We start from the raw sequence: 13205 nt of genomic DNA, 5'->3' as shown, positions 1-13205 counted from the left end.
AAATTACAGTTTTCTTAATAAATTAGCACTTTTCAAAAAATCTAACAACTTTTTTTCATTGCTTGGATTCAAGGCAGAGGAAACGTCGTGACTGATACCGTTAGTTTTTCTTTCCTGGTCATACATACGACATTCTCCAATCAAATGCTTAACAGTTAAAGGTTCGTTACAGGTGTTGCATATAGATGTTCCAGTTGTCCAAAAGCTTGAATGAGTTAGAGTTGTATGACCAATCCGAAGACGCGTGAGTGAACGCCGTTCTAAAGGATCTGTTCTATCACACCAAGGAACATATTGCATTTCAAGACAGCGTCAGAACGCAAAAATAAACTTCTTATAGCTTATCCCAATTGACAAATACCCATATTTTGGAGGTTTCATTCGATATGCAATGATTTAGAGCATTTTTAAAGTTTATCGAAAGTTGCCATCTTGGATTTCAAGATGGCGTCAGATAGCGAAATTCAACTTCTACCGGTTGATCTCTTTCAACTAATACCCCTATTATATGGGTTTTATGCGATTTTCAGTCATTTACAGTATTTTCAAGTTGAGTGGTAGCCGCCATCTTGGATTTAAGATGGCGACGGGCAACGAAATTTGACTTCTACTCGTTTATCACTTTCACCTAATAACCATATTGTGAAGATTTCACGATATTTTCAGTAATTTACAGCTTTGAAAATAAAAGCGGAAGCCGCCATCTTGAATTAATTTTTCCTACTATTTGGGCCCTTTCACTCAATACTCATATTGTAAAGATATTCATACCACTTTCGGTGATTTCAAGTTTTCAAAGATTTTTATGTATTTTTTTAATTTTAACTCAAAACCAACACGCATCACTTATAAAAAATGTGTAAAAATGAGAGTTCTAATTCAAATATCTAGCGTAACATTTAAAAAGGGCGAAACTAGCAGTTAGCTCGAAACGAGAAAAACACGTTTGAAAATTCGGAACACCTATTCAAATCCTATTTATAAAATCGATTACTTTTTGTTCAACAAAATCAAAAAATGTGCATTATATTCACTTATTGTTCGATGGTTATCAAGAACTTTAACTTTTTTCACGTAATTCCAGAGATTTTCGAGATTCGCCCTATTGTTGATTTCGATTTCAGTTACGCCTGCAAGTTTCGCCCAATTGATCGGCCGTTTTTGTTTTGGTTTTGAAGTTACGCCCATTCATCCTACACGCAAAAACTAATTAGGCCATTTTGTCACACACGGTCAACTCAGTTACGCCTTTTGGCTCTACACGAATAGAAAAATTCACTCCATTTTGAATAGGCGTAACTTCACGTTCCAACGAAAATGCATCAACAGGAAGTTTCGCCCAATTGAATTTTATTAATTTTTTGAAAGTTTTAAGGAATTTTAAGATGAAACCGCGTTTGATAGGTAAAGTGCAACCGCGTGCATCCGGAATGACCGTTAACTCGATTTGTTTACATTTGGCAGTTTCGCCCTTTTGAAATGTTACGCTAGATATGTGCTATCTAACCTGAGCGTGCCCTGTTTTGACATCTTGATCAAGAACTGTCACTAAGTTTTATGGCGGTTTAATAATCATGCACTGAGTGCTATTATAGAACATGCAAAAGATAGCTTGGAGCAAATTTCTAAAAGAATATAAGCATTCTGCATGACCATAATTAAACCGTCATAAAACAAAAAAAAATGCCATAATTAAACCATAATAAAACTTCCTAATGCTAGTTGCCTTAATCTGTGTTACTTGGGTAGCGACCTTTATTTTAATCCCAACAACTCATAGCGAAATTGTTTCCTGGAAATGCAATTTTTTTTATTAAGATTAAAATAATAAATAATGTATTTTCAAGGTTTTATCTTAGAGAAAAACTTTTTGTATCTACCCTAATAAGCAAATAAGAACCTAATTCTTTTCAACCACATAATATTTAGAAATGAAGATAACAGATTATATTTGCGGTTAAAATTCGATTCATTTTCTGTCCTTGTAAACTCTATTAAAATATAAAATTTTAGTTAAAAACTTTGATAATTTATTCAGTCTGTGAAGTCTCAATCGGCGAGACGGTGTATGTCTCTAATTACAAAACGATAACCAATAAAATATATTTACAGCTTAATTTTCGTTTGAAGATAAAGTACAAGTTCTAAGAATAGTAAAAATTCACAAACAAATATTTTATAATTAGAATCCTGCGAATATTACAAAAAAAAACTAAAATATATATTTTCCAAAGAACAAAATCTTAAAGAGAAATCCAAATTAAATTTCATATTTTTGGTTTCTGCTGGTTTCAGTTTCCAAACTGACCTTGATTAAATATAGCTTATAAACTTTGAATCTAGAATTAAAACTACGAAACTGCGATCTCCTACAATTTGAACCATAAATGAAATTCTCACATTGATATGTTTATCTTGATTATAAAACTTTACTTCGAGCTATTTTCCATCTTAGTTTCCATCTAATTTCTTTTAATTATGAACCAACAAGCGAATTTGTTTCAAAACCCTCAACCTGAAATCTCTTATTTGAATTTTAAATTCCTCGCCTTTTAATATGAATTCTTTCTTCAGTTATTGATTTAAAAAAAATCGTAAATCTAAATAAAAATTGAGAATGATGAAACCGTTCGGATCTTTAAATTCTGGATCACCATTATGAAACTTTCTTTAGTTCCAATTCTGGTGATTTCAATTTTTTTTCACATTCCGAAATGATGAGTTTAGAATATAGAAAATGCATCTAGTTTAGGTTTCAAATGATTTCTGGGGGCCCTTATGATTCGATTTACAAAACATTTTAAACGTGTAAAAGAACTAAAGATTAGTTCACTATACTGTCTTCAAATACCATGTTGGCTGCGTAGAAGATATAATAAAAATTGTTAATTAATCACGTGCAAACATTGAGAAAGAGTTTAGAAATTTCGGAAAAATGAAAGCTTAGATTTGACATGATTTGATAAAAAAATGAAAACTTGAGGTGTTTTTTCTCACATTCTTCTTAATTTTTTTAGAATTCGGCAAACATTATTTTTGTCCAGATTTTGGGTTGAAAATTTTGAAATTCAAAACCAAAACTTTATTATTCTCAGCACGCAAAATGCAAGTGAACTTTTTTACTGTTTACTGTATGGGGCCACTATTCTTATTATTTTACGGGGGCCCCTTTAGTTGTTATATTTATTTTAAGTTTTCATTTCGATTTTCAAGTTTTGATTTGTTTTCAATGATTTGTAGAAATTTAAGTAGTAAGATTAAAGTAATTAAAAAAAAAATTCGCTCGGGGGAGGGGGGGGGGCGGGGCAATTGCCCATTTTACCCCCTTCAATTCGGCCTTGAATGAGGTTCCAAATTGGATTTAAATAGCAAAAAACTTAAATAAAGAATCCGAAATCTGATCACAAACATCGAATAGGATCGTTAAATTCAGAAAAGTTGTAATCTAAGCTTACCAGATATTTTTCCGCTTTTATCCGGCTTTATATCATGAAATTTCGGGTTTTTTCTCCAATATTCGCGAATATCATAATTTTTTAATTAAAAATCATGAAGAAGAGCACTTAAAAACAGAAAGAATCAATGATTTTTTCAAATAAATTAAAAAATTGAATTTTCTTTTATCATGTGATAAAGCTGATTTGTTTAATTCAGCTTTATGAAGTCTGTATAGGTGTAACATTAATGATTCAGGATTTTTAACAATCAAGTCGACTCGATGTGGATTTAGTTTAAAAAAGCATTGGTCTTTAATGCTTTTTTAAACTAAATCCACATCGAGTCGACTTTATATCTAACAAGGTCGAAACATTTAACGATTGTCTTAGCAAATTTTGTTAAATTCCTCCGTAAGCTAACTCCTTTGTGATAAATGTTTTCCACTGTCTCTGTCTAATTTTATAGTTTGATTGAATACGATAAAAAAATTGAATTAAAATGGTTAATTTCAGTAACAAATGAGCAATTCCTTAACTGAAGGAAAATATTATCGAAATTCACCAAACCCTTTTTATAGACGGACCACGAGTCTTCTTCTTATCTTGATTCAGAGAAATCAAAACAAATAGAATAAATTCTCATTCACAGCTTGTTGAGCGTCGAAATTTAAGCAAAATAAAAAAACAGATGATTTTATAAATAAAAAACGAAAATTAACTTCAGTTTGCTTGAAAGAAATGAACAAACATTATTTTAAGCAGACTTGAGCGCACATTGTTTGGGATATTGGATTCAAATGCCAACTAACCAAATTTTCATTAAGAATATCTTCATTGAATTAAGTTTGAGTAATATTTATGAAGTCTGTCCACGTGGACATTATCCAAACTCCTACCCCCTTCTACGTGGACAAGTATTCGGCATCCTCGTCAATCATAACATGCGGAATATCCCCAAGAGGCAAGAAAAAAAAATCAACTATAAATTCCCGAGGGGATGAATAAGCCTTCGCTGCTTAAAACTTTGAGTTCAATCAGTAATAAAAATCAAGTGATTTAAATCGTGATTTAAATTGATTTAAATCAAATCCACCCTGCTTAAAAAGCTGTGAGTTTTTTTTAAACATCAAAACACATCAGTAAATTTTAAATCATATTTCAAGTTTCTAAAAAATGGTTCATGTTAATTTTGATGAAATTTGCGCAGAAAATTTTGATGCACAATAGGGGAGATGGGAGCATAATGGCCACCTTAAGGAAAAAAACTTATTAAACCATAGAGAACAGCTGTAATATGTGAATTACATCATTGTTTCGTGTTCAGACACTCAAATAGTCTATTGCCTAACTGGATGAAACTTGAAAAAGTAGATAAAAACGTTTCAAAATGCATTTTAAAATTTTTTGCCGAAAGCTGAAAACCAGTCACTTCAGAGGCATAATGAGAAACCCCCCGAGGCAGTATGAGCACCATTAATGAAGGCATAATGAGCGTTTTCTGCCGGGAATTCTAGCAGCAAAATCGACTCGATGAAGTCAACTGAGTAATAGAGCTACAGCTTGACTTGTATCGTCTGACGATTTGGCCTATTGGTAAGATGTCGGAGAGGTAATCAGTTGGCTCGAGTTCGATTCCTGGTCGAGGTGATTTTTTTTTTCATTTATCATTCATGATGATGATTGCACTAAACGGTGAGGCGTAGATTCATCAAACGAAGCAATAACAAAATAATCTAGGTCTGTTTGTAGAATTCAAAGAATTAACACATGCTCATACATTATGTTTCTCGGGTTTCTTTGACGGATGATGCTTTGATGCTATTAGCCTTATAATGTAACAATAAAAAAAATCAATCATGAATGGTATGTGCAAAAAAAAAAATCCCCTCGAACAGGAATCGAACTCGAGTCTACCTGATTACCTCTCCGACACCTTACCAATAGGCCAAATCGACAGACGAAACAAGCCAAGCTGTAGCTCTATTATTCAGTTGACTTCATCGAGTTGAATTCGCTGCTAGATTCCCCGGCAGAAAATGCTCATTATGCCTTCATTGAAAGTGCTCTGTTCGCCTCTAGTGAACAAATTAAAGTAAAAAAGCGTTTTAAAATTGATTAAAGTGAAAAATCAAAAATTTTATGATGTTGAAAATTGAGAAACAATGTGTAGATCATGTTGCAGTGCGTACATTTCAGATCAAAATGATTTAAAGGTCATAAACGCTTATTTGGTGGTGCTCAAAAATTATAATATTCTCGTCATTTGAGAACCTAGCTGGTTATTATTTAATATTTCTGTAAAGATGAGAAGGATATTTCTTTTCAGGTGAAAAATTAATACTATGGAAAGTACACAACAAATCCTTATGAAAATTTGTTTAAGAAAATACGTACTTATGTAGAAATAAGGAGTGCTCATTATGCCCTGGGTGCTCGTTATGCCCTCATCTCCCCTACGTAATTATATATCCAATGAACCAATGCAAATTTTCATTTAATTTTGCAAATAATGTGAAAAAAACATCTAGGCAATCTGGCAAGCTAAGTCTCACTATATTAGTATTTAATATTCGGGACTCAATTTTTATCAACAAGTGAGAAAATTTTGAAAAACGGTAGTAGTTTGTTCAATGTACTAAGGATCAGGCTAACAAGCTAGTAAACACAGCTTCAGTCGATGGATCTCTGGAGCCACCTTTTTCATTCTTTGTGAAAAAAAAAACTTTCTTTGACAAATATTCTCAAAGAGGAAACAAATTTCTTCTTTCCGCAATAGCCAAGATTTTAGGGAAATTCTAATCTCGATATATGCTTAAGAAATACTAATCTGGTTTATCTTATTTATGTTCACAATTACAGAAAGACGAAATGGAAGTAGAACATCTCGCAACTCTAGAAAGACTAAGGCAAAGTCAACGACAAGATTATCTGAAGGTACGTTCAAGTCACAAAATTCATTACATTTCCGATCACTAACGACTTTTCTCATTTTGCAGGGATCAGTCTCCGGTTCGGTACAGGCGACCGATCGGCTGATGAAGGAACTGCGGGACATCTACCGGTCCGATTCGTTCAAGAGCAACATGTACTCGATAGAGCTGGTCAACGATTCGATCTACGAGTGGAACATCCGGCTGATGTCGGTCGACCCGGACAGCCCGCTGCACAACGATCTTGTCCTGCTAAAGGAGAAGGAGGGCAAGGACAGCATCCTGCTTAACATCATCTTCAAGGAGACGTATCCATTCGAGCCACCGTTCGTTCGGGTCGTTCATCCGATGATTTCCGGTAAGTTTGATATTTTTTCTCGGCTTGTCAATCAGAAAAGTATAGGTAACATTTTGTTTTCGTCCACAGGTGGTTACGTACTGGTGGGTGGTGCAATCTGTATGGAGTTGCTCACGAAACAAGGCTGGAGTTCAGCGTACACGGTCGAGGCAGTCATAATGCAGATAGCGGCCACTCTAGTCAAGGGTAAAGCCCGAATACAATTTGGTGCGACAAAGGTGAGAACACTGATCACGCCTAGCAGACAGGATTATTGGCGAAGAAACATACTCACAGTTTCAACTTTACAAACATCATTTTCCATATATTAACTTGCATTTAGTATCATTCACAGGGCCAGTACAGCTTGGCGCGAGCACAGCAGAGTTTCAAATCGTTGGTCCAAATCCACGAGAAGAACGGCTGGTTCACTCCGCCAAAGGAAGACGGATAAAAAGCAAATCGAACGGGGTTAAGCAGCAGCAATCGGAGCAGCAGTAAACCAGCAAACTATCCTAACCTTTACAGTAGCATACAGCAGTGTTAAGACAAGATCCGACCAGAAGCACAGAGACAACAGCAGTAGCAGATAAGGCCCAGCCAACACACAGATTGAGAAAAACAACAAGCCAGCAACAAGAATGAGATGTAGGGATGAATTAGTAATTCGGTTAATTACTTACATCGGAAATTTGGAATGTCAGTAGCATGACCAGCCAGAGAAACACGTTCTTCCGTTTTTTTTTCTATTTTATATTTTCAACCGAAAGAAATATTTAATAGTTACAGATCATGTTTACAATTCAGGTTTGAAGAGCAGTTTCCAGAAGCTACAAAAGTATTGTCCCTTATTTGAAACAGTAAAATCAAAAACCAATGTTGCAAAGATCTCCGTTAGCCAGACTGGTTCGTCCTTTCATTCTCCAGCAGAAAAAAATCTCTGGGCGCTCTGGGCATCCGCAGCAGTTATTTAGTTTGCTCAAATAAATTGAGTATTACATGCCGCAAGATAAATAAAAACAAAAAAGTTATAAAAACAATTCTAGAAAATAAGAAATAGCAGATAAATAATAGTGTGAACAAGAGAAACCAAGAGTGATCGTCCAGCAAATGTGCTTAGTAGCTTGATTTTTAGGTTCGATTCGCATCGGTGTTTGCGTAGTTCTGTCTATGCATGAATGGATTATTTTATAAATGAAAGCTTCTATACATGTGTAGATTGTATAACTGAATGACTGGAAATGAATTTGGATGGTGAATCTATGAGCGTGCGAATGTGGGAAGAAACTAGTTTAATAGTAGATCATTTTGACGAGAAAAAAAAACAGTTCGTTCTAAACAAACATATTTTGAGAATGTTGGAAAAACGTCAGACAACAGCAAATGTAAAATAGTATAAAGGAAGAATTACTTCAAATTACGTCTCTCGAGATTCTTCTCCATGCGTATGGATAACAGATTCGTAATTTTCGAGTGTTCAAAAGTATAGAAAAAAAAATCTAGCAAAAATTGCATACGAGTTGCAGTTTTTTGCCAACACCAACTAATGAAGAGATAATGAAAACAGTACAGAGACGCCTAGATATGTGTTGATTAAGACATAAGTGACAGTTTCTCTTAAAGAGGTCAACTTTCATTATCAACTCTAAGCGAATGAATAAGGTAACCCGCAACTGTACCATCGCGTGTTAGAAAAGCAGTGTTAGGAAGTTCAACGCCATCTACCAACTACTACCACAAACTGCAATAATCGATTCTTTGTAATCGCTGAACATACAAAATCGCTCCTTTCAGGCGAGTTTTGTATTCATTGAACAGATACGGCAAATCTTAAGACGAAAAATTACTGAAAACTGTATAAAACTAAAAATACTATCGAAAATATCGGTTCGAAAATATAACTCAACCCGAACTCTATGCTATCAGAATATTCTCAAGTACGACATACGAGAATAGTTTTATCGAAATTTCAAATTAAATAAAAAAAATGAGAACTCAATATTTTTTAATTCCTAGTTTCCTATCGCAATGCACACAATTTTCAAAAATGTCCAGTTTTTAAACATGGGAACTATCTATTTCTCGAACAAGAAGTGTGCGTTTCTGACATACAAATAGTTTTATCTCTGGTCGTCAAGTTTTGTTTCATTCGTTCATTAGACTGTGACATATGTAAAGAATATAACTAAAAAAAAACAAATGAACAAGTAAAACAAACCGATATAAATATTGAATTGGAGTGCAGAAGTGCGTAGAGTGCGTAATGATTAACGAAGAAAAAAAAACGAACAGAATCAGAAACAAACCAACAACAACAAAAAACATCCATGAAAATAATAAATGAAATGATAAAAAAAAACAAATGAATAAAATAGTTTATATTGATACAAGTAATAAATAAATTTCAGGAAAGAAAACTAAATGCTCTAATTCTACGCTTTCCATTTGAAAAGAGTTGAGAAATCCATAAATCTGTTATGCCTTTAAAGCTTTCAATCATTTTGATTGTAGATCCTCGAAAATATGCTCCATCTATAAGAAGAGTGACAAATTGGACTGTAAAAAATGTGCCGCTTATAAAGTGTTGTTCCGAATTCTACTCGCTGCTTAATGCCACAAGCCAACAGATTCATAATACGCATACGACACAATTGACCGTGTAGAGCTATGGAAAATCATGAACGAGAACGGTTTTTTCGGGAAGCTGACAAGACTGATGATTTTGTTTGGCAGGAGCTTCGAAAAAGCGCCGTCTAAGACGAAATATATGTTGGCCTGTGGGTTCGAGACCGACCGAGCATGCTTGTCCGGTAATTGCAAAGTCACGTTAGACGGTATCGTGCTAAAGAAAGTCGAAAACTTTGTCTATCTCGGCTCACTAGTGACTGCAGGCAATCACATCGGTCGTGAGATCCGGCGGCGAATGATCAGCGGAAGTCGTGTCTACTATGGATTTCACAAGCAACAGCGGTCGAGAAGACTTAACCCTGGCACGAAATGTACAATGAACATGACGCACATTAGATCAGTTGTCCTCTACGAGCATGAGACGTGGATATTGCTCGAGGAGGTACGGTGTTCGTTAGCAAATTTGGAAGTAGCGGCACTGCATGTAGCATAGAGTGCCCCAAATGACCACACTTTTGAAAAAGTTACTTGCTGCAGGTTCAAATTAATCCTATGTCTAGTACAAGATCTCCTGCAAATATAAGGGCAGATCGGATTACGGAAAAGAGGTCGCTCAACGAGCCTGAAGTTTGTATGGAATTTTGAAATATATTGTTCGGGTGAAACATTTTTTTTTGTTTATTTGAGACACTTTACCATCTTTGCGGCATTCGTGTCTTGATTATTTGATTTTTACATAGCTTTGTAGATATTACATGCTTTAAGGAATTCTAACAGTGACTGTTTTTGCGATTCTTCGTTTCTTAAAATTTCTTAGACTGTTCCCCTTATGTTGTGTTCATCACGTGCTTCTTTGAATCCATGGCAGTCAGTTAAGATATGTTGTATTGTAGTTTGTACACCGCAGAACTGGCAAATCGGTGCAGTAGTTTTCTCGAACAGAAATTGATGTCAGTGTGTGTCAGTCTAGTGTGCCCAATACGAAGTCTTGAAAGAACACGTTGGTCTGCGGGACTTTTCCGGTCTTTGTACTGCGTAGGTGTGTATTAATTTTACCTGAGAAAAGATTGATTTGAGTGCCATCGCTGTTCCCATGTCTTCCATATGCTAGCTTTTATGTGTCTCACAGCGTCTTGAGCTGGAACTCTAGAATCGGCAACTGGTGTTGATCTGCTGCGTGCAGTATTTGCGCATTTGTCTGCTTCTTCATTGCCAGGTATTCCGGCATGTCCCGGTAACCAAGAGAAAACAATATTGCGATTTCGTGCATGACTCTCCAAGGATTGAATCCATGGATGCCGCGAATTTCCTTTGTGTAGTGCATCCAGGCAGCTAGCTGAGTCGGTTAGAATCAAAGTGCAGTCATTTCTTATCACTTCTTGGGCAGCCACGGTCAGAGCATACGACTCCGCCGAGAAGACACTACATTCGCTTGGTAGGGCGCAACTAATTTTCCTCGGCGGTATGTAAATCCCAGCTCCAGTCCCATTAGCGCAGTTAGAGCCGTCTGTGTAGATCTGTTTATAGTTAAAATAGTTATAGGAAATAAATTCGCAAAACTTAGGAAAAACAGTTGTTCTACCGCTGCAAGCCTTTATGCTTTTTCTCAAAGTGTTGTCGATTTTCGGTGGTTTGTCATACCATAAACGATCTGTGAGTCGTTCGACAGGATAAATATTTGGGATATCCGAGTTAGTAGTTGTACGGAAAATCTGCCTTGATCTTTCAATTAACGATGTACATCGGTCAATACGTTTCTCTTCCGTTCGAATTCCCACTTGTGCTAATCGCTGGGTCAGTAAAAGACGATAAGGTAAGCAGCCAGCTTCAGCTAAAATGGATTCTACTGGGCTCGAACGAAAAGCGCCTGATGATAGTCTTACGACTTCATTATACACACGCTCTTCTTTTTAAACTCAAAATTAAGTTGTTTTGGTTCAAAACAGCACTTCGGTGGCTTCCCTCAACTTTGAGTTTGACTGGGCAACAGCAAAACTAAGTTCTGATAGGCATACTCAATACTAAGTTCGGCAGCCGAACTCGAATTTATCCTTTTTTTTTCGAGGGTAGCTGATTTTCAGGGAATTAAAGGATGATTAAAATTTGTTGTACCCGGATGTTGCTGTTCCGGTACATTGCATTGCAATTACAGAGCGGTGGAAAGTTTTGACATTCCCGGTCAAATAAAACTTCCGGATGTTACTTCCCACGGGAAGTAAACAACATCCGGAAGTTTCCGGACATTCCAAGCCGCTCAACATATGATGACAATGACGGACAGAATTTTACGCTGACACGGTGAACATGCATTCCATTATGAAGTTCCTTCATATCTTCCGGTAATTGTTCCGGAACGACAAAATTTTGCGACGTGTTCGTTGGTTGCTGCTCCGGTTCGGACTGAACTCGTTAAGTGTTTTCAGTCCAACAGAGAGAGTTCAATTTTTAGTTCATAAGGTCGAACTCAGCTTTGATCCCTCGCCGAAGGAAAAAAAGGGATCAATTTTGAGTTCGCAGTTCGAACTCCGTTTTGATCCATCGCAAGGAGGAAAAAAGGGTACTTAACTTTAAGTTCATAGAATCGAACTATGTTTTGAACCTCGGTCATACTTAATTTTGAGTTAAAAAAAAAGAGCGTGCACAGGAGCAAGTATCTCTTCCATTACACTGATATTGCTGCTGGTTAGACCTATTCCATACAATGGTAATCATCGCATTACCGACCTGTAATAGCGTTTTGCGGTGACCTCTCTTGAGCTTATACCCAAGAATTTTTAAAATCCTGACTCGATTTAAGCAGCTTTGCTTCACATGAGCAAAGTGCTGGCGAAATTGCATTTTGTAGTCTAGGAGTACACCTAAAATCCTCATCTTTCTGACTTGCGGTATGGGTTCTTTGTTCAGTTTGATGGGTCTGCCTCGCTTACGGTGTTTGATACTGCATATGTGCATGAGTTTTGATTTTGGCGCCGAGATCATAAAACCAACATTCTTCGTCCATTTGATGACTGCGTTTGCAGCTGCCCTCAGCTGCTGTCAAATTTTTGTCTTGTCCACATCTTTGGCTGTCAGAAGCCACATCATCAGCTTAGAGAAGGACCTCCCAAATAATGGTTGCATGGCTACTAAAAATAACGTTACGGATAGTGTGGATCCTTTTCAGCAGTCCGTGGACTTGATAGCGACCCATTTGCAGATACCTTGAAGGTCCTATTATCAAGGTAACTGCACAGGATATTTAGCAGACGACCTTTGATTCTCCATTTTCTCAAAACTTCTAGTATGTGTATTCTGTTAGTTATGTCGAACGCTTTTGAAATGTCGAGAGACACTAGTTCTACATGTTCCGAGTCGTTGGTCCTCATGAGGTCTTCGAGCTGTGCTAGATATGTGTCGACTCCTTGACCAGCACGAAAAGCATACTGACGACGGTCTAACCGGTTAGAGGTTTCGAGTTCGGTAATAAGGCGACGATTGATCATACGCTCGAGTATCTTTCCCATGCAGCTAAGAAGCGTAATGGGTCTATATCCGTCTGGTGAACATCGGTTTCCATCTGGCTTGGGGATCGGGATGACTATACCCTGGCGCCAAGATGCTGGAAATTGTCCCGATATGGTCATATCCAGTTGTAAAGCTCCAAAAGTGCTAATTTGGCAGAGTTCGTCATGTTTTTAAGCATGGGATATCCGACATTATCCTGGCCAGCTGAATTGCCTCCGCGACGTTGTAGTGCCCATAGTAGTTATTGCATAGAGAAATCTTCGTTGTACTTTTCTTCGAGACACGGTCGGTCAATTGTGGTGTACATTAGACTGAGTCGATTTGGGGTCATTTTTGAATTTCCCAAACCCTGGGGCCTTAAAAGCTCCG

At 36.6% G+C, this 13205-nt stretch overlaps 1 protein-coding gene across 11 annotated transcripts in view; it reads left to right on the top strand.

The window, feature by feature from the left end:
- Positions 1-9134, top strand: part of LOC129751287 (ubiquitin-conjugating enzyme E2 Q2-like) — a 52258-nt gene extending 43124 nt beyond the window's left edge. For 10 of the 11 annotated variants that reach the window (XM_055746697.1, XM_055746699.1, XM_055746696.1 and 7 more), the window contains 4 exons: positions 6297-6371; positions 6434-6725; positions 6795-6943; positions 7048-9134. In XM_055746697.1, coding sequence (XP_055602672.1) covers positions 6297-6371; positions 6434-6725; positions 6795-6943; positions 7048-7158 — 627 coding nt within the window. In that variant the 3' untranslated portion in view covers positions 7159-9134. The remainder of the gene's footprint in view (positions 1-6296; positions 6372-6433; positions 6726-6794; positions 6944-7047) is intronic. The other variant, XM_055746703.1, reaches the window with a different exon arrangement.
- The last annotated feature ends 4071 nt before the right edge of the window (positions 9135-13205 follow it).

The sequence above is a fragment of the Uranotaenia lowii genome, chromosome 3, assembly GCF_029784155.1.
Source record: "Uranotaenia lowii strain MFRU-FL chromosome 3, ASM2978415v1, whole genome shotgun sequence".
Lineage (NCBI taxonomy): Eukaryota > Metazoa > Arthropoda > Insecta > Diptera > Culicidae > Uranotaenia > Uranotaenia lowii.
Note: the sequence above shows the minus strand (reverse complement) of the source record. Positions and strands in the feature narration are given on the sequence as shown.